Source organism: Lissotriton vulgaris, chromosome 9 (genome assembly GCF_964263255.1).
Source record: "Lissotriton vulgaris chromosome 9, aLisVul1.2, whole genome shotgun sequence".
Classification (NCBI taxonomy): Eukaryota; Metazoa; Chordata; class Amphibia; order Caudata; family Salamandridae; genus Lissotriton; species Lissotriton vulgaris.
In genome coordinates, this window is record NC_141697.1 from 324,735,758 (window position 1) to 324,757,384 (window position 21,627).

A 21,627-nucleotide genomic window follows, 5' to 3' on the forward strand; every position below is an offset into this window, starting at 1 on the left:
AATATGAATTTGAATACTTATGCAAACGGTCTAGCGGTACCTTGGGAAAGGATATGTTTTTATGTTCGAGGCATGTGGGCTGCTGAATTCATATCTGTGCATAGATCGCCGCCTAGTGTTGGGTCCGGATAATTGCACATTGTTGTCCTGGAAGAGTCTTCGAAGTATCACAAGATAGGTGGCTCCTCCCCTGGACTACAGTGCGCATGGGCATCCTCTCCATCCTCAGATTGTTTTTTTTCCGCCATTGGGTTCGGATGTTATCTTAGCTCAAGTTAGGAAAACTTTCTATAAAGCCAAAAGGCTTTCGATAGCGTCGGTATCGTTTCGTTCGGTATCGGTGCCTTTGCTTAGTGGACATCGAGGACTCAACAGGTTTTTTCTTTCCACACTCTACCCGATCTTAGATCTGAAATGGAAAGAAGTCCATTCAAGCGGTGCCCCCTTTGCAATGCAAAATACCCGCACATCGATGTCCACCCGTTGTGCAACAAGTGCCTGTCCCCAGACCATAACAAAGCCAACTGTATGGCCTGTGCCCGGTTCAGGTCGAAGAAAACCCTCAAGATTCGACGCGCGGCTCGACTGGAGACGAAGAAGTCAGCGCCTGTTCCCGTGAACATCTTCGGGACCGAAGACGAGGAGGTCGTTGATCTGGAGAATCAGGAACACTGCTCCGATCCGGCTTCGGGCCATGACTCCGAGTATGACGCCGAAGACGAGGAGGCACAAGACGAAGATGAGAACGTCGTCGATAAAGTAGGAGACGACGTGGAGGCCCTTGGGGCCATAGAAGATAGCTCAGTCGAAGAGCTAGGCCAACCCGGCCGCACAGAGGCCGAAGATGACGCACTCAGTAAGGCTCAGGTCGAGGGATCGCCACTAGGCCTTACCCAAGATCCACAATCTCGTTCTACAGCCCCACATAAAGGCCCGGCTTCGAACATTTCTAAAGAGCCTGCGGTTTCGAAACCGCCATCGGTCGATACAAAGAAATTGAAACCGACAGCATCTTTGCAGAAACAGAAACCGAAAGTGCTTGTGCCTCTCGTCGGCTCGAAGGCCTCAAACCCCTCGGAGCCGAAGAAAACTAAAATGGCAGTCGATGCCGGAAAACTCGAGAAGGTCGTCGAGCCAATGGTTGGGCCGCCGAAGACCAAGGTCAAGGCCGTCGAGCCCTCGAAGCCGACACCGAAGGGTGTCGATTCACACAAAAGGCTCGCACCGAAAGACTGGATCGATCCTCAGTCGAGGCCTACGGACAAGTCGAAGACTAGCTCCAAGGACCCTGTCGAGTCGACAAAACCCAGTCCGTTCATAGCCACAAAAGTGTCGGAGCCGCTCCAACGCATCCAGGAGAAGGGTACATCGGTCAGACCGAAGAAGGCACCGACGCCGAAGATTGTCGGACAAGTTCAGACCGCATCGGCACCTATCAAGTTTGGGTTACCACCCTCGGTGCGTCCGAAGATGTTCGAGCCGAAAAAATCTATCGGCGCCGCCACACGTGTCGACGGAAATGGAGGCTACGGAAGAGCTTGAAGACCAAGAGCCCATACAATTCATCGACTCGGACACTGGGAGACTGTCCATATACAAACAAAAGTTAATGCCAGAGACTCCCATGGAATCATATAGGATTCCCTTGAAGAAAAAAAGACTTTCTACAACTTCTCCAGCTCTGGTGGAACCCCTCCATCACTATGAACAGGAACCTCAAACTTTTTCCCCAACATACTCAGATGTTGAGACAGGGGATAATTACAATGAGGATGACCTCTATCATGTGGACACTGATCCTGATGATCAAGACCAACAATGGACGGACCCTGCTGACTCAAGGGATCCGCAGACTGGCCCGGACACTCATGTGTACAGTGTTACAACGTCTCCTACTGAGGACACAACTGCTTTTAACGCCCTTATTGAGAGGGCAACCAGTAATCATGACGTCGAGCTACATGCTGACCCTGTGGACAAAGACTTTCTGGTCGACACTTTTTCAACTTCAGAAAGGGCAGTCAAAACCCTACCCATGCTCAAAGGGGTCCTCAAGCATGCTGCTGACATTTTTAAGGATACCACTAGGGCCAGGGTGTTAAACCCAAGGATTGAGAAAAAATATCGGCCGGCCCCTGTGGACCTTATATAAAGGGACAGTTGCCATTGGATTCATTGGTTGTTTTCTAATGCACGTAAGAGAGCGAACTCCCAGACTACAGGTGATGCACCTCCTCGGGACAAAGAGTCGAAGGTTATGGAAACTTCAGGGAAAAGAGTAGCTGCGCAGGCGGCTAACAACTGGCGCATTGCTAACACTCAGGCTCTCTTGGCCAGATATGACAGGGCACATTATGATACCCTTGAGACACTATTACAACACCTACCTGATCAGTACAAGGAGGGGGCAGAGCTACTCATACAGGAGGGGAAACTCATAACCAATGCTTCCATCAAGTGTGCTCTGGACGCAGCTGACACTGCAGCCAGGGCCATCAACACTAGTGTTATGCTAAGACGACACACCTGGTTGAGGATTTCAGGGTTCAAACCTGAAATTCAAACTTATATCCTCAATCAGCCAGTTAACCCAGACTTCTTATTCGGACCTGAGGTTGACACCACCCTTGAGAAACTTAAAAAGGAATTGAGAAAGGACTTGCACAGCTGGGTGAATCCAAAATTAACCACTGTTAATGGTCTGTGGCGTGCTTCCAGAGATAACGCTGTCTGTGCCTGTCAGCGTGAACAATTGAAGACTACTACACAGCTTCCTCCACTTGAAGGAAGACTCCCGATAGCAGAGTAAACCTGAAACATTCAAGGGACTCAGACCTTGCTACAATTGTAGCACTTGTAACAACTGTATACAAGGGAATATCACCAACCATCCCATGAGGGGTTATCCTATCAAACTGCGAGTCAATGCCACCTGCAATTCGGCCAATGTAATTTACATGTTGAAATGTCCCTGTGGGAAGTGTTATGTCGGCCACACTGAAAGAAAAATAAGAGCGCAGTTACTGGAACACAAAAGCAACATAAGGACTGGCAACATCAAATCTACAGTAGCCGCACATTTTTTGGAGCAAAAACATACAGTAGCCCAATTAAAATATCTCATATTGGAGCAAATAACACCTACACACAATCTATAAAAAGACATTGCTAAAAAGAGAGAACTTTTGGATCCGCTTCATGGCGACGATGCAGCCACACGGATTAAATGACAGGATGGAATTTCTGTGTTACCTTTGAACTGTGCATCTTTTGTCCTGTAATTGTTTTACTTGTGCCATTTACATTGTGCGTATATGCCCAGTAACCTGTTTTTCAGCACGATGACTTGTACATTGAATTGTGGGTTTTCATGCGTGGGATCAGTTTTCTGTTGAATAGGATAGTGGTTCGGCCTGAAGCTTCTTCACACCCTTCGTTAGTTTGTTTTGCGGCACCTATATTGTTCAACTCCTTTCCAGGATGGCGCTGGTTTTTACATTACCCTTTAGTCCTTTGTTTATGGCTACCTTACACACCGCGCGTTTACTAACCCCACCAAAACTCTGTTGGGCGAGAGGTATCCTGTTGGTTGCAGACTGAGGGAGTCCGTGGACTTCATGAATTGTGAGTACCTTGACCGAGGACAATTGCAACCGCGTTCGCGTTTAGGCAGGTCTACCGTGTGTGTTCAACGCGGTTTTATGTTTTTGCAGGCTGTAACTTCTGTGCATCACGGATGTAATCATCCCGTGAGTATTGAACCAAGAGGCGGTATATTCTTGGTTTGTTGAGTACATTCGAGCACTTTTCTAAAATCATCGAGCACTTGGGTGCAGTTTAGCGTTGTCTCACCTATTTCTACATTAAGCGTATTTGAGTCCTTTGGCAAACACGACCTTTTCATTATCTCACCTTACTCTTTGTTGAAGGGCTTCACCTTCTTGGTTTCTTTACACTGGGTTACGTTTTGAGCATGATGACTTGGTATCTCCTAACACTTTTTGATAACTGCACAGCATGGAGTTTGCAGTATTGGTTTAATAACAGCTCGGTACATGTACAACTTAGTGATCTTATGATGTTTTCCTTTATGTTTGTAGAGCTGTCCCCTGAGGAAGGGCTTGTCATCAGCCCGAAATGCATTGGGATTATTAATGATTGGATGACATTTCTTTTGGATTATATTTGATTTATGCATCTTCAAGCATTGATGAATTACTCATGAAACCAATGAGTGTGGATTAAAAATTTGAGGAACCTCTAAAACTTGTGGATTTAACTTTTGGATGAACTGCATGTAAAACTTCAGACTTTGTAGTCAATTTCGTGCTGTGCTCCGGGGAGTCTTCCTCCAAGTGGAGTAAGCTGTGTAGTAAACTTAAAAAGGACACAGAGACTGCAAAGTCTATGGGGCTCTGCAGTCACAGCAGTTTCGGGGTGGCTCCTTTCGTCGCTCCAGTACTAGAGGCCCCTCAAGAGACCAGTCAACGCAACAAACACAATACAATAAGGGAGGTACACAATCCACCTACAATAAGAACAACCGTGGTGGATATCGGGGAAACAACATCAAGGGCAGAGGCAAAGGAAACAACAGTTCCAGATCCTCTGCCAATACCAAACAGTGACGCCCTGTCACTGCCCCCCGACCACATAACACCTGTCGGGGGGGGGGGGAGACTACAACAGCTCCTGCCGGTCTGGAAATCCATCACCACAGACAGGTGGGTGAGAGACATTGTACAGTACGGGTATTGTCTGGAATTAACGTCCACTCCACCCAACATCCCACCAAGACACCGTCCTATGTCCGCAGAGCACTTACACTTATTGCAGCAGGAGGTCGTCAGCATGCTGCAAAAAGGGGCCATAGAGCTCGTGCCTGTAGAAGAACAAGGGTCAGATGTGTACTCTCTCTACTTTCTAATACCCTAAAAGGACGGGTCGCTCCGACCTATACTAGACCTCAGGCCTCTAAACAGTTAGATTTTGTCAGAGCATTTTCATATGCTCACCTTGCAACAGGTTCTGCCGTTACTCAGTCAGGGAGACTTCCTCGCAACGCTGGATCTAAAAGATGCGTATTTCCATATACCCATACACCCGTCACACAGACAGTATCTCAGGTTCACTATTCAACATCAACATTATCAGTTCAAAGTCCTCCCTTTCGGAGTAACGACAGCACCCAGGGTGTTCACAAAGTGCCTGGCAACAGTGGCAGCACACCTCAGGAGACAGCACATACTTGTCTACCCTTATCTGGACGACTGGCTTATTCAAGCAAAGTCGGCCCAGCAGTGTGCCAGCCACATGTCCCACACCATTCATCTTCTTCACAGTCTGGGATTCTCACTGAATTACCCGAAGTCACACCTTCAGCCCGCCCACATGCGACAGAAACTAGGTGCGACGATAGACACTCTGGCAGCCAAAGCACAGCCAAATTCAGTGAGAATAAACGGCATGCAATTGCTGATACAGAAATTCAGACCTCAACGCTCGCTTCCAGCGAGAGTGTTCATGCAGTTACTAGGCATGATGGCCTCCTGCATCTTCATAGTCCCGCACGCAAGACTACATATGCGTCCGCTTCAGGAGTGCCTAGCACGTCAGTGGAATCAGACTCAAGGACAGTTAAAAGACCTAGTGTTGGTGAGCGGTTGGGCATTCAACTCTCTGCATTGGTGGAACCCACAAAACCTTTGCAAGGGCCGACCGTCCCAAGAGCCTGTTCCACAAATTGTACTGACGGCGGACGCGTCTCTCCAGGGATGGGGAGCTCATGTACTCCACTACACAGTGCAGGGACGGCACAGCAAAAGAAGATGCACATCAACCTTCTGGAACTGATGGCAATCTTCATGGCGATGAAAGCTTTCAAGGTACACTTGTGCAACAAGGTCGTGTTGATCCGGACGGACAACCTGACTGCCATGTACTACATACAGAAGCAGGGAGGAACGCACTCTCCACAGTGGTCTCATCTGGCTCGGAGCATGTGGAAGTGGGCCATTCAGAGGAGCATCTTCCTCATGGCGGAACACCTCCTGGGCAAAGACAACCTCTCTCTCAGCTTCTTCCTCATGGCGGAACACCTCCTGGGCAAAGACAACCTCGCTCTCAGCTCTCGAGCCGAGTGGTCGCTCCCCTGCTACCGGTATCGTTGTACTATAATTGCCTGCATTGTGCCTCTCCTGCCGATTTGCATTTTTCTATGATCGCTGTTTTAGCTCTGCTTAATTAGACTGCATTCATTGTGCCTCGCCTGCCGCTTTTCACTTTGCCATTTATTAAAGCGCCGCTTTTACTCTGTGCATTTAACCTGCATTGTGCCTCGCCTGCCCCCTTTCTCCCTGCTGATTTAATTTGCCGCTTTTGCTTAGTATAGTAATAGAGATAGCGCTACTTTGTCCCTGCCTAACTTTGGAGCGCGTTAACCCCCAGCGCTCCGCTGCCATTTTGTTTGTTTGTTTACTCATCTTGGTAAACGCGCCCCGCCTCCCAGCTGAGCCGCCCTCCCACAGACTACTTCCAGCGCCCCAACCCCACCCAGCGCTGTGACTCGCTCTCAGCTCTCGAGCCGAGTGGTCGCTCCCCTGCTACCGGTATCGTTGTACTATAATTGCCTGCATTGTGCCTCTCCTGCCGATTTGCATTTTTCTATGATCGCTGTTTTAGCTCTGCTTAATTAGACTGCATTCATTGTGCCTCGCCTGCCGCTTTTCACTTTGCCATTTATTAAAGCGCCGCTTTTACTCTGTGCATTTAACCTGCATTGTGCCTCGCCTGCCCCCTTTCTCCCTGCTGATTTAATTTGCCGCTTTTGCTTAGTATAGTAATAGAGATAGCGCTACTTTGTCCCTGCCTAACTTTGGAGCGCGTTAACCCCCAGCGCTCCGCTGCCATTTTGTTTGTTTGTTTACTCATCTTGGTAAACGCGCCCCGCCTCCCAGCTGAGCCGCCCTCGCCCCTCCCCCCTCCACTATCCATATATGGCAGTAGTTCCCGCGCGCAGCGTTCACGCGCAGCGACCGCGCCCAACCCGCGCCGAAGGTGCGCCAAAGGTAAGCCCGTCTACGCCCGTCCGCGCCTGGACCGCGCCCAGCGCCAGACCCCCTGCCCCTCGCGCTCCCCAGCCCCCCCGCGTCACCTACGATGCCGCCACCCTCCTAGCCCTTAACCCCGGTCGCGCCCCCAACTGCGTCCAAGCCGCTCCTGGACACACCCATGGACCTTTCTCCTGCTACTCCTGCAAATTCAGCGGCACCGACAACATCTCCGCTACAACTACACCACAGATTCCCGACCCCAACCACCTACGATGCATCCTTCTCAACACCCGCTCAGTCCACAGACACGCCATTGATCTCTGGAACCTACTAGACACCATCTCTCCTGACGTCGCCTTCCTAACGGAAACATGGATGAACGCTTCCTCCGCCCCTGACATCGCCATCGCTATCCCTGAGGACTATAAGATCACACGCAAGGACCGCACCGACCATACAGGAGGAGGAATCGCTATCGTCCATAAGAAATCCATCCGCATCTCAACCAGCTCTGACGCCAACCTCGCTAACTCCGAACACCTTCACTTCCAGATCCACACCGACCCCAAAACCACACTCCGAGGCACCCTCCTCTACAGACCACCAGGACCCCGCGCAAAATTCAGCGAAGACATCACGGACTTCATCACCCCACACGCGCTCCCCTCCAAAGACTACATCCTTCTGGGAGACCTCAACTTCCACCTTGAAAAGATCAACGACCGCAACACCGCCACTCTCTTGGACAACCTCGCCAACCTCGGACTTAAACAACTGGTCACTTCCCCCACCCACATCGCAGGTCACACACTCGACCCCATCTTCACCTCCAGCAACCATGTCTCCTTCAGCCACACTACGGATCTCCTCTGGACTGACCACAGCTGCGTTCACTTCACCTACAACAAGCCGAAACCCATCATCCACCTCCAACCATCTCTACAAAGAAACTGGAACAAAATCACCACGGACCAGATCTCCACATCGCTCCTTCAAACCTCCCCAGCCCTCTCTTCTAACGCCAACGAAGCCGCCTCCAACCTCACCCTTTGGCTATCCAACACCGCCGACACCTTAGCACCACTGAAAAAACGTCAACACAAACTTGGCATCAAGAAGGCTTCATGGTTCAACGATGACCTCAAGAAGTCCAAGAAAATGTGCCGCTCCCTTGAAAAGGCCTGGAAAAAAGACCCATCCACCAGCACCAAGGACGCCTTCAAAGGCGCCATCCGTACTCACCACCAACTGATCCGAAAAGCCAAGAAAACAGCACTCAAGGATCGACTTGACAACAACGCCCACAACAGCAAGGAACTTTTCAACATCGTCAAGGAATTTTCCAACCCCTCTGCCAACTCCAACGACATCACCCCCTCTCAAACACTCTGCGATTCCCTAGCCTCTTTTTTCCACAACAAGATTGCTGACATCCACAACAGCTTTGACAACCAACCCGGAAGCCAACCCACCCTACCATCAGCTGACCATCTTCCCCTCGTTAACACCCTTAACGCCTGAAACCCAATCTCCACTGAGGACACCATGCGCCTGATGAATTCCATCCACTCTGGATCCCCCACAGACCCATGCCCTCACCACATCTTCAACAAAGCAGACTCCATCATAGCTCCGCACCTCCGAGACGTCATCAACTGTTCTTTCAACTCCGCTACCTTCCCAGAAGACTGGAAACACGCTGAACTCACCGCCCTTCTGAAAAAACCAACCGCAGACCCCACCGAACTCAAAAACTACCGCCCCATCTCGCTTCTTCCATTCCCGGCCAAAGTCATCGAGAAAGCTGTCAACAACCAGCTCGCCGCCTTCCTTGAAGCCAACAAATCACTCGACCCCTCACAATCTGGCTTCCGAGCCAAACACAGCACTGAGACCGCCCTCATCGCAGCGACAGACGACATTCGAACTCTACTGGACAATGGAGACACAGTCGCCCTCATCCTCCTCGACCTCTCTGCAGCCTTCGACACAGTCTGCCACAGCACCCTTTTACAACGCCTCAGAAACATCGGAATCCAAGGGAAGGCACTGGAATGGATCACCTCGTTCCTCACCGGAAGAACCCAGAGAGTCCGCCTCCCACCATTCAAGTCCGAGGCCTCTGAAATCATCTGCGGCGTACCACAAGGATCCTCACTCAGTCCCACCCTCTTCAACGTATACATGAGCCCCCTCGCAGCCATCGCCCGCCAACACAACCTCAACATCATCTCTTACGCGGATGACACTCAACTGATCCTATCTCTCACCAAGGACCCCAGCACCGCCAAAACTAACCTACACGAAGGAATGAAAGAAGTTGCCGAATGGATGAAACAAAGCCGTCTGAAACTGAACTCAGACAAAACAGAAGTCCTCATCTTAGGTAAATCCCCCTCTGCATGGGACGACTCCTGGTGGCCGGAAGCCCTCGGAAATGCACCCATCCCGACAGACCACGCACGGAACCTTGGCGTCATCCTGGATTCTTCACACTCAATGAACAGACAAGTCAACGCCGTATCCTCTTCTTGCTTTAACATTCTTCGCATGCTCAGAAAAACATTTCGCTGGATCCCCTCCGAAACAAGGAAAACAGTCACCCACGCTCTAGTCACGAGCCGACTGGACTACGGAAACACCCTCTACGCAGGTACCACCGCTAAACTCCAGAAGAAACTACAACGAATCCAAAACGCATCAGCCAGGCTCATATTAGACATCCCACGCAACGAACACATCTCTGATCACCTTAAAGACCTCCACTGGCTACCCGTCAATAAGAGGATTACTTTCCGTCTGCTTACCCACGCACACAAATCACTCTACGACATCGGACCAGATTGCCTCAACTCTCGACTGTCCTTCTACACCCCCTCCCGCCAACTTCGCTCTTCCAGCCAAGCCCTCGCCACTGTACCTCGCATCAACAAGACCACCATGGGAGGCAGATCCTTCTCATACCTGGCTGCCAAAACATGGTACTCACTCCCCGCTTACCTTCGCCTCACCCAGAATCACCTAGCGTTCAGAAAGCAGCTTAAAACGTGGATTTTTGACAAATAATCCTCCTCCCCTTCCTAAGCGCCTTGAAACCCTCTGGGTATGTAGTGCGCTATATAAATGTTATGACTTGACTTGACTAGATGGCGGATCTGCTCAGCAGACACAGCCACCAGATGCACAAGTGGGAGATACATCCATCAGTACTCCAACCGTACTTCCAGCAATGGGGTCATCCACAGATGGACCTGTTCGCCACAAGGGAAAACGCAAAATGCCAAAGCTTCGCAAGCAGGTTCCCACAGTCGCAGGGCAATGCGATATGGATGAACTGGTCAGGCAAATTTGCGTACGCTTTTCCCCCAGCACCTTTGATACCGCTGGTGGCACACAAACTACGGCAACACTCGATGACCCTCATCCTGGTTGCTCCAATGTGGGCATGCCAACCATGGTACACCACGTTTCTGGAACTATCCGTGTACCGCATCAATGGCTACGCCTCACACCCAGGCTTTTGACGCAGACCCATGGAGACATTCAGCATCCAGATCCGCAACAGCTCAACCTGGCGATCTGGCTCCTGAAGTCCTAGAATTTGGCTACCTCAACTTGCCGCCGGAATGTATGAATATCATCAAGGAGGCAAGACGGCCCACAACCAGAGCATGCTATGCGGCTAAATGGAAAAGGTTTGTCATATATTGTACCAACAATAACATTAACCCACTAGATGCATCTATTCAAAACATCATCTGTTATTTATTGGATTTATACAGATGTAATCTAGGGTTCAGTTCCATTCGCATACATTTATCTGCCATAGCAGCCTATCTTCAGAACAGGCAGCACCTCTCCTTATTCAGAGTGCCTGCCATTAAAGCTTTTCTGGAGGGACTTAAGAGTGATCCCTCCCAGACACCCACCGTCACCTGTCTGGAACCTGAATGTGGTCCCCACCAGATTAATGGGACCACCTTTTGAACCTCTACACTCTTGTGAGATTCAATTTCTGACTTGGAAAGTTGCTTTCCTAGTGGCCATTACCTCACTGAGGAGAGTTAGTGAACTCCTGCCTGAAACTGAACTCGGACAAGACAGAAGTCCTCATCCTGGGATCCTCACCCTCCGCCTGGGACGACTCCTGGTGGCCCCCCGCCCTGGGCAGCGCACCCAAACCAACAGACCACGCACGCAACCTGGGCTTCATCCTGGACTCCTCCCTCTCCATGTCCAGACAAGTCAACGCCGTCTCCTCATTGTGCTTCAACATCCTGCGCATGCTACGTAAGATCTTCCGGTGGATCCCCACCGAGACCAGGAAGACGGTCACCCAGGCCCTCGTCACCAGCCGTCTGGACTACGGCAACTCCCTCTACGCCGGATCCACCACCAAACTCCAGAAGAGACTCCAGCGGATCCAGAACGCCTCAGCACGACGCATCCTGACATCCCCCGTCGCAGCCACATCTCCAGACACCTGAGAGATCTGCACTGGCTCCCGGTCAACAAGAGAATCACCTTCCGTCTCCTCACCCACGCACACAAAGCCCTGCACAACCAAGGACCAGCATACCTCAACAGCCGCCTCAACTTCTACGCTCCCACACGCCAGCTTCGATCGTCCAGCCACGCCCTCGCCGCCATCCCCCGGATCCGAAAAGCCACCACTGGAGGAAGGTCCTTCTCCTACCTGGCCGCCAAGACTTGGAACTCCCTCCTGACCCACCTCCGCCTGACCCAGGACCACCTTGCCTTCAGGAAACAGCTCAAGACATTGCTGTTCGAGCAGTAGCAGACCCCCCCTCCCCCAGCGCCTTGAGACCCTCTGGGTGAGTAGTGCGCTATATAAATGCATTGATTGATTGAACTCCAGTCACTAACCATTCAAGAGCCATTCATCCAGGTACACGCAAATAGGGTGGTATTACGCACCAACCCTACATTTATGCCTAAAGTGATTTCGCAGTTCCACTTGAACCAGACCATAGAACTGCCAGTTTTATTTCCCAATCCGGAAAATGTCGCAGAGAGATCCCTACACACGTTGGATGTCAAAAGGGCTCTACTGTACTATATAGACGGAACAAAGGATTTCAGAAAAACAAAACAGCTTTTTGTTGCCTTTTCTCCACAACACAAAGGCAACCCCATTTCCAAAGCAGGGATAACCCGGTGGATCGTTAAATGTATACAGATTTGCTATGCTATGGCTAAACGCACACTAACCATTCCACCACTAGCACACTCCACACGTAAGTTAGGAGCGTCCATGGCTTTCCTGGGGAATATTCCTTTAGAAGAGATATGTAAGGCAGCCACTTGGTCCACCACACATGCATTTACGAAACACTACTGCGTAGATGTGCATTCTAAACAGCAGGCAGCTGTAGGACAGGCTGTTCTCAAAACTCTTTTTCAGACTGCTGCAGCTGGCACGGGCAGCCGCCGCTAACAGGAGGGACTGTTATGTAATCTATGCACAGATATGAATTCAGCAGCCCACATGCCTCGAACCGAATATGCTACTTACCAGTATGCATCTGTTCTTGGCATGTAGGGCTGCTGACATTCATATCGCCCACCCTCCTCCCCGGCGCCTGTAGCAGCTGTAGCATTCAGAATTATTGTCTAGCATGGACATCACTCACTGTATTACACTCCATCTCTGCCACAATGGCAAAAAACAATTCGAGGATGGAGAGGATGCCCATGCGCACTGTAGTCCATGGGAGGAGCCACCTATCTCGTGATACTTCGAAGACTCTTCCAGGACAACAATGTGCAATCATCCGGACCCAACACTAGGCGGCGATCTATGCACAGATTTGTCATTGTATATCTTTTATGGTTTCTAAAACCGAAATAAAGATTTATTGATTTGATTGACCTTGTTCACCCCTGCCTTACTGGCTTGTTATCCATATTGTTAATTTTCCCAGATGTCTTCTTTCCTTCTGGAGAACAAGAGTCTAATAGAAGTATGCACACTACCAACCAAATGCCTAACACCTTTTAGTGCCATCCCAAAATTGCATCCATCCACCTACACCAGAGCATAGCATGCTCCTGGGGGCACCACTGAGCCTTCTATAAAGGCCTTTCCTGTATACAGCAAATGTCCATATATGTCCTCCACACTGATCTTGTGGGGGGTACAGGTCTCCTCCATTGGCGAGCTGTGTGTTTTGTACCGATCACTAGACCCATACGCAGCTGGGTCTCTATTTGTTTGTAAGCCCCTCATCATAGACTGTTGGGTAAAGCAATTTTGGGAGTAAGATCCAGTGGGCTGCCCAGTGCCCCTCCCAGAGCCACATGTAGGAATTCCAAAGGGGAGGAGTGCTATGCAGCTCCTTATGTTTTGTGGAAAGAGGCATTTTTTAAGTGATTTCCACCTTCCAAAGGGTCCCCTGGCACAGCAAACTTTCTCTATATTTGGTCGCTGTCAATTTGATTTCTCTACCTAAACCGATCTCTCTAAATACCTACCTTGCCCTCCGACTCTCTCTACTCAGCATTATCTTAAGGATTTTTGTTGTGACTGGCAAAACATATTTCAACTGTTTTTGAAGAATGTATAATTTAGTATTGATTGGCATCATGTAGGCTTGATTAAAAAAGAATTGGGTAAGAAATTTCAAATTTGTTCTTTAGACGGGCCCTGCAAATATGTCTAGACTTAGGCCCCAACATCCCTAAGATGGCACTGTGTAAAAAGTCACCCTCTGCTGTATTGCAACAGAGACATTTGGATTAGCAGTCCTGTTCATTCGGCAGAGCCTATGTAGCAACAAGTAGATGCAATGCAGGTACGTAAATTGGATCAGGCGAAATTGCGCTGAAATCGCAGATACCTGGGAGCTCATCAAACCCATTGCCCATTGAAAATGATTAGGTTGCCTAAGGTTGCACTCCAAATTCGCCTACAGAACAGGGAAGGAAATTGGAGTGTTGTTGACCAGTGAGTTTTAAATGGCTGACGCTTGAGCCCACTAAGGGAGGTGGGTCACATAATCAGATTGCATTTCATCAGGTCAGCTGTCATGGGCAAATGTGACTGAAGTGCATGTCTCAGCTGTAGGTTTCTATAGACCTTACTAACCCACATTTACTATGCAGGTCGTCAACAAATGTTTTAAGCCTTTATTACCTATAATATGGCCAATGGATGTTATGCTTAGGGTGTCCCACCCCCAGAATACCTGTGCCACTTCAGAACATAGACATAAGTAATTAATTTTAAAACAATGTAGGGGAGACAAAGACCACAAATATCTAAGTATTGCAATAGAATTTGTGCTCTGATCATGCACAGTAATTTATTTGTCAGTCACATTGGTGCATTACTGCCGACAGGAAGGCAACTCCAGGAAGAGAAAACTGCAGTCTATCAGTTCTGTGGTAAAAGTGAAGACATTTGACAGTGATGGTCAGGAAGAGGATGAGGATGATGAAGAGGAAGATGATGACCGGGGGTCACGGCCAGCAAGCCTTCCCAGCAGCGTGTCTGTCCCCGCTAAGCCTGAAAGGAGGTATGTCAATCATGTTGAGTTATTGAAGTCATTTTTAACACAAAATGTTGAAATTTACATTACAATACTGCAAGGATGTGAAGATTGCCTAGTAAGCAGACACACTAAGCAGAGACCGATGAACAAGAAATATTTTACATTTAGAGAACAAAAGAGAAATCCAAGCATCGGGAAAAGGGCATGTCGGAGAGTGGTACCAAAGAGCTGAAAGTATAAAGGAGCTTTCGAAGCAATCATGAAGGACGGCTGACACCAATTATATATATATATATATATATATATAAAAGGCAGGGAAATTTGAAGTGAAAACTTGCAATGGGAGCCTGCCAGCTTTGGAAACAAGGAGGACTGGGGACTGGGTCAGGTATGGTTTATTCACATAGCAAAATTACAGATTTGTAAAGGACTCTAACTTTAGGAAAACCCTGGAAAATTGGAATAGTATGAGCGAGAAACAATACAATAAACTGAAATAATTAGATAGTTGCATGTTTGTCATGTAAGCAAGTCTACGCGAGTTTTCAAAGTATTGTTTAGAAATTGTGTCCTACTAGTTGATCTCACACGTTGTTCACTCAAAGGCCCGTCTCTTGTAATTTCATTTATTATCTTTATATTTGTTCAGAAGTCTTACTTTTTCTCAAGTCTTACTTGCACGACACACAATCTAAGGTTACTTTATATATTTTCGTCTTTTGCCCAGGCTGGAATCTTTTAATTCCTCATTATCAACAGAGATGTTCTTTTAGAGACACTCAGTGCTGCTAATCAGGACGGTCAAACCAATGGCTGTACATGTTTTTGATGTAGCGTTCACATTAAAAAAGGGCATATTTTCCTAACAAAGCTGCACATTGATTGTAATGTAGTGTATTGTAGTATTTCCATAGCCTGTGTGGCTGTAGGTACACATCGTTTTCGTACTCCTACCATCTAGTGATGGGTCCGAACATTACAAGTTGTTTTTCTTTGAAGAAGCTTGGAGTCAGGGATGTAGAGTGACTCCTTTCTCAATTCACAAAGCGATTTTGCACCTTAGGTTGATTTTTTTTTTGTGCCAATGGGTTCGGGTATGTGTGTCTCAGGGACTTTGGACCTTGCTCCGGTTCGTTGGTTTGAAAGGAAAACTACAGTCACCTTTGCTTGGATTCCCACAGTCTTCTCCTTTCACGTCTCTCAATACAGTCTCAACACCTCCTCCAAGAATGTTTGCAGAGGAAGCAGACTCCCTTTCGAATCTGTCCTCGTTGTAATGGAAAATACTCACGGTCCGATCAGCACGAGGAGTGAAACCTGTGCCTCCCTCCTGAGCACCAGGAGTCCAACTTCAACTTTTTCCTGGCCTTCATGTACAAGAAGACACTGAGGTACAGGAGAGAGCGAGAGATGCTGGCTGCATTCTTATATGCAACCGATGTTGCTGTCGGACTCTCCATACTTCTTCAGGGAGCAGGGTCCCCTTGAATTCGAGGAAGAGTTAGCAGGCTCATCCGGGCGCCACTCGTAGAGAGCACACACTGCCCCGAGAATGTGTTGTTGGAAGTTTGCGACCAGAAACAAGATCACCCTTTGGCATCTACCCTGGTGAGAATGTATATAAAGAAGACGCAGATGTCTGCAAGTACTGATCCCGGACACGGGCAGGGATACACCATCAGAAACAGTCAGTCATATGGTGGGGAAAAGCCCTGCTCCCGAGGGAGTCCAGTATTAAGCCGCGAAAACCTTCCACTGGCACCCCCGAGTCCTGTTTGAGCGGCAAGAAGATTTTCGACTTGAGACAACAGCCATGCCCTGCTTTGATGCCTTAGTGGTCCGAGGGCCCCAAACCTTCGTCTTTGGAGCTAAAAGCATCGCAGCTAAGGTCTGAGCATAAATAAAGGTCGAAGACTCACTCTGCACCCAGTTCAGAAGCTTTTGAGAACCCCCACCCTTGACAGACTGGTGCAGGATGTCAACGCCTGGCAAAAAGCCATTGTATTCCTCCGAACACAGGAAGAAAGTTGGCGAAGCCTCCACAGCCAGAGCTGGTTTTCCCACTTCCTCCCATTCCAAGAAAGAGTAGGCCTACTTTTGAAGAGGAACTTGAAAAGGATTTCTCGGCACCCAGAGCCTATAAAACACATCGACAAAATACCACCTCCACCTCTGCCTACCACACTAAAGCAGGCTCTCTTTGCTTGACATCTGCCTTCACCACCATTTTCACTATGTCTACGCACACTACTACCACCTAGGCCAGTCTCAACATTACCTCCTGCACCCCCTCCCCCAGACTGGCCAGAGGAGTCTGATCACTCCTCCTCAAAACCATACACCAAGGAAGGGACAAATACGATCAGTCCATAGGCATATAGACGGGCATATGGTAGGAGGGTTGTTGATCTATAGGAAGAATGCGGTGTCACTCCCCCCTTAGGCTCATGGCAAAGAGCCATACTCGGCTAAACCATCGCAACCAGACAACATACCATGCTGCAATACAGAGGCTGCTCTATACCACAGTGTCGCATTGCACGTCATTGAGAATTTCTTAGTCAAGACCCTCTCTAAGACTGAACGTAAAGTTAAGTTCTTTCCTATGTTAAAGGGTATGCTAAAGGCAGCCCCAGACAACTTAAAGGACCTAGTCAGAGCCAGAGTATTTACACCCCGTATTTAAAAAAAAAAAAAAAATCAGGAAGTCTCCTGCAGACCCCCTTTACATCACAGGACACACTGCCAGAAAGAGGGCATCAGCACAGTGCACAGGAGAAGCTCCACTCCTGATGAAGAGAGAAAGCGAATAGATGCTGAGGAATAGCGTATCACAGTAGGTGCTGCGATGCAGTGGTGTATAACCAGCTCTGTGGTGTCACTCTATATTACAGATAGATTTAATTAGAAAAAGGTTGAGGCACTAATGCAGCATCTCTTCGAGGACTACAGAAAGCAGTGTGAGGAACTTTTTGCAGAGGGGAAGTGATCTCCAATACAAACACACATTGCACCCTAGATGTGGCAGACACTGCTTCATGTAATATCAGTATCGGAGTCTTGCTCCATAGGCATGCCTGGTGCCTAGAATCAGGCTTTAAGCTGAAGGTGCTACAACACCTCATCAGCATTCCATTCAATGGAGAGCATCTGTTTTGTCCCCTGTTCGATGAAATGTTGGAGAAAAATAAAGAAAGATACTGCTATTACCAAATCAATAGGGTCCCTTTAAAGAAGCACCTCAACGGGCACTTTTCACAGACTACACCTTTGAGGGGGCCGAAAACCAGACAAGGCTCCCGGCCTCAAACATACCATTGGCAACAACAGACCTTTCTTGCACCCCAAAACAGGGGTTATTCAAGGGGCAGCTATAGGGAAGACCATGGTGGGGGCAGGGTCCCAGCTGGCTCTGGAAAGGGAGACTCTGCCTCTTAACACTGACTCGCCCAAGCCTTCTCCCCATCACATAACACCTGTCGAGGGGATGATACCTGCTTTCCACTCACCGTGGGTGGGAATCACCTCAGACTGATGAGTGCTTGTAGCTGGCCAAAAGGACTACCGCCTCGTATTCCAACCCACCCAACATACCACCATGGCAAAGAGTATTCAGTCAGCAGCATCTCACCCTTTTAGAAGAGAAAGTTCAGGCCCTCCTTCAAAAATTCACCATACAGCCTTAGCCCCACGGGGATGGGCGGATACTCCATGTACTTCCTCATCCCCCAAAAGGATTAAATTCTACGGCTGCTGGTGAACCTCGGCCTGCTTACCCAATTCATCCTGTCGGAGCACTTCTATATGATCACCTTGCAGGATATAATCCCATTGCTTCAACAAGGAAATTTTATGACGGAATTAGACCTCAAGGACATCTACTGCCCCATCCCGATCCATCCAGCCCATCAACGGTACCTCTGGTTTGTGGTAAATGATCATCACTGCCAGTTCACAGTACTGCCCTTTGTTGGTAACAACAGCCCCAAAGGTCTTTATCGATTGTCTTTCTGTTGTGGCAGCCCACCTTAGAAAGGGGGTTGGGCGGGCGTCCATGTCTTCCTTTATTTAAACAACTGTCTGATCAAGTGCGGCAGCCGGAGCAATGCATAGCACACACCCAAACATCACTCAATCTTCTGCGCAATCTAGGGTTTAGGGTAAACACAAAGAAATCCCATCTAAAACCTCAGCAGGTCAAACCATCCTTCGGATCAGTCCTTAACTCTGTTGAGCAGAGATGGAAGGCATTCCAACAGCTGCGCCCTCTTTTTTAGTCTACTCGCACATTACCAGTAGGAACTGTAATGAAAATGCCTGGGAATATGGCATTATGCATACCAATTGTCCAACACTCCAGATTACACTGCTGTCCTTTAAACAGTGCCTTGCCAGTCAATGCTAACAAGTGGAGGGTCAGTTGTAGGCTCAAGAGTTGGTAAATACCAGCGGTGCACTCTCTTTGCAGTGTTGGAATGCAAACAGCCTGTTGTCAGCAGGCCTTTCTTGGACCCTCTTCAGGAAGTGACTATTACCACCAAAACATCGCTCATGGGATGGGACATGCATCCTAGCAACTTAACTGTACAAGGTACATGGACCCCTCTTCAGCAGAGGATGCCCATCAGCTACCTGGAGTTCCTAGCTATTTTCCTGTTGCTCAAAGTCTTTTACAGAGCGGTCTGGGGCAGGTGTCCCTATGAAGATGGACAACATGATTGCAATGTATTATGTGCAAAATACAAGGTAGCATACTTTCCCTCCTGCTATATATAATTGCACAACAGATTAATCACTGGGCAATTGTGTCAGAACTTAAAGCTCTTAACGTAATATCTTCCAGTGGTAGACAACAACTTTGTGGACCTGTGAAGCAGTTTGCATCAACATGTCCATGAGGGGGGAGGGGGGACGGGACTCCACCTTCAAGTCCTACTACATTACTTTCTCAGGTGGGGAGCTGAACAGTTCGTCACTCATAAACAGGGAAAATGCGTTAACTTACCCTCCAGATACCGTCACCCGCAGCCCAACCACAATTTACTATGGATGAACTGGTCAGGGATATGGCATAGACATTTCCACTTCTCCCACTCATCCTATAATTGATGAGGAAGATGATGCTAATGTCCATGACCCTCCTTCTCGTTGCACCAACTTGGGCCAGAAAACTATGGTACTCAATATTGCTAAAGATATCTATCCGCCCGCATGAGAAGCTCCCCGTCAGGTGGGTCCTTCTCACTCAACATCAGGGACTAATCAGACATCTGGACCCCAGGAACCTAAATTTAACAATTTGGCACCTAAGGTATTTAAATTCAGATTCGTAAAACCACCACAAGAGTGTATAGTTATTTTTCACAAAGCACTTGGACTTACCACTTATGAGTGCTACTCTAACAAGTGGAAGCAATTTGCCCGCTACCACCTTGCGAACCAGCTCAATCCCTTTAGTGTCAAGTTATAAAGTATATAATTTATATATTCAGAAGGAAGTGCTAGCATGTACTTCTGTACACCTCCACTTAGCAGCATGTTACATTGACTGGACAAAATCTTTCCCTACCACTACCCAGCTCGTTTCTACTTATGCTAAGCTATACAAACGTCAGGCAATTCCTAAAGCAGGTATTGGAAGATGGGTTGTAAAGTGCATTCAGACCTAATATGCTAAGGCTGAGAGAGTGCCCTTAGTACTTCATAGGGCACACTCTATGTATATGAAAGGGGCATTCTTTGGTAACACTCCCATAGCTGAATTATGTAAGGCAGCAACATGGCCAACACCACACCCATTCACAAAGCATTACTATGTGGACATATTGTCGTACAGCAGACTATGGTGGACCAAACAGTGTTAAGAACTTGGTTCCAAACATCTTCTTCATCTGTCCGTGAGCCACTGCTGGGAAGACACTACTTAATAGTCAATGCAAATAGTTTGTTTCTGGAACCACCCATGCTACGAATGGAATATGTTATTTACCCTTTAAGCATGTGTTGTTAGAGCTGTAGGTTCAAATGCACCCTCTTTCCTCACCAGAAGTGGGGACTGATTGTATAGGTTTTCTTGCACTAGCTACAGTGCATATATATGTTCTATATATGCTTGATTTCATTTTCAGCTTTACTCCACTGTGCGGAAGATGAGGGTTGAGGTTGTGCCCGTGCGCATTGTGGTCTAAAGGAGGAGTTCCTGTATATCCTTTGGTCCAAACTTTTTTTCGAAGAAAAACATCTTCATGTCCAGATCCAATAGCAGATGGCAGGCATGTAAAAAGCATGTGAATCTGCTGCACTACATGCTACAAACAGATGCTTACAGGTTGAGCAACATATTCCTTATATAACCTATACAGCCCCCACATTGCTGCACATGTGCATGTCTACACTACACTACACTGCTAATGTTTTCACATGTGTATTTTTGTATTACATATAAAAATATGGATATCGCTAAAAGCCAGGGGGTAGCTATTTGAGAATGTGAATTTGCCAGTGAAATAATTGTGAAAATATACTGTTTTCAATATATATATTTTTTTACTCACTACAAAATAAACATGGATAGAAGAAGGCGGTGATGTCAAAAACCATAAATGCCATAACACCAGAAGCCTTAACTATAATTTGGAGAACTAGGACTTTTGGAAAACATACCTGGTGGGGAAGAAGAGGCTGTGCACCTGTCCTCCTTTGTAAAGTTTCTCCCTGGGCTGTGTTCAATATGATGTTCATTTATGGCGCAGCTTGTTAGCTGCGTATGTTGTTGGTTTCTCTGCAAATGTCTTTTTCAACGGTGAACATACTATTTTTCCTTTCCCTGTTCCATATGGAAAACTATACTCCGAACACAGGCACAGATGCAGCCCATTCAGTAAGCTAAGATAGCTATTTTCTTTGCATAGAGAACATGTGCCCTATGTAACTACTTGGTCATTGGTACCGGCATCTTCAGCCCTTATGATGGGCTCCATTTGCAAGCCTACCTATGCAACAACAGGAAAAAGGAGATTTCTTGCTTCTGTTTTGCCAGCGGCGAAAACACCAAACTCCTA

The 21,627-nt window shown here is 48.0% G+C and overlaps 1 protein-coding gene across 2 annotated transcripts in view; it reads left to right on the top strand.

Moving 5' to 3' along the window:
- Nucleotides 1–21,627, top strand: part of ZC3H14 (zinc finger CCCH-type containing 14) — a 355,429-nt gene that overhangs the window by 168,393 nt on the left and 165,409 nt on the right. For both annotated transcript variants that reach the window (XM_086937625.1, XM_086937624.1), the window contains exon 7: nt 14,415–14,590. In XM_086937625.1, the coding sequence (XP_086793751.1) occupies nt 14,415–14,590 (176 nt within the window). The remainder of the gene's footprint in view (nt 1–14,414; nt 14,591–21,627) is intronic.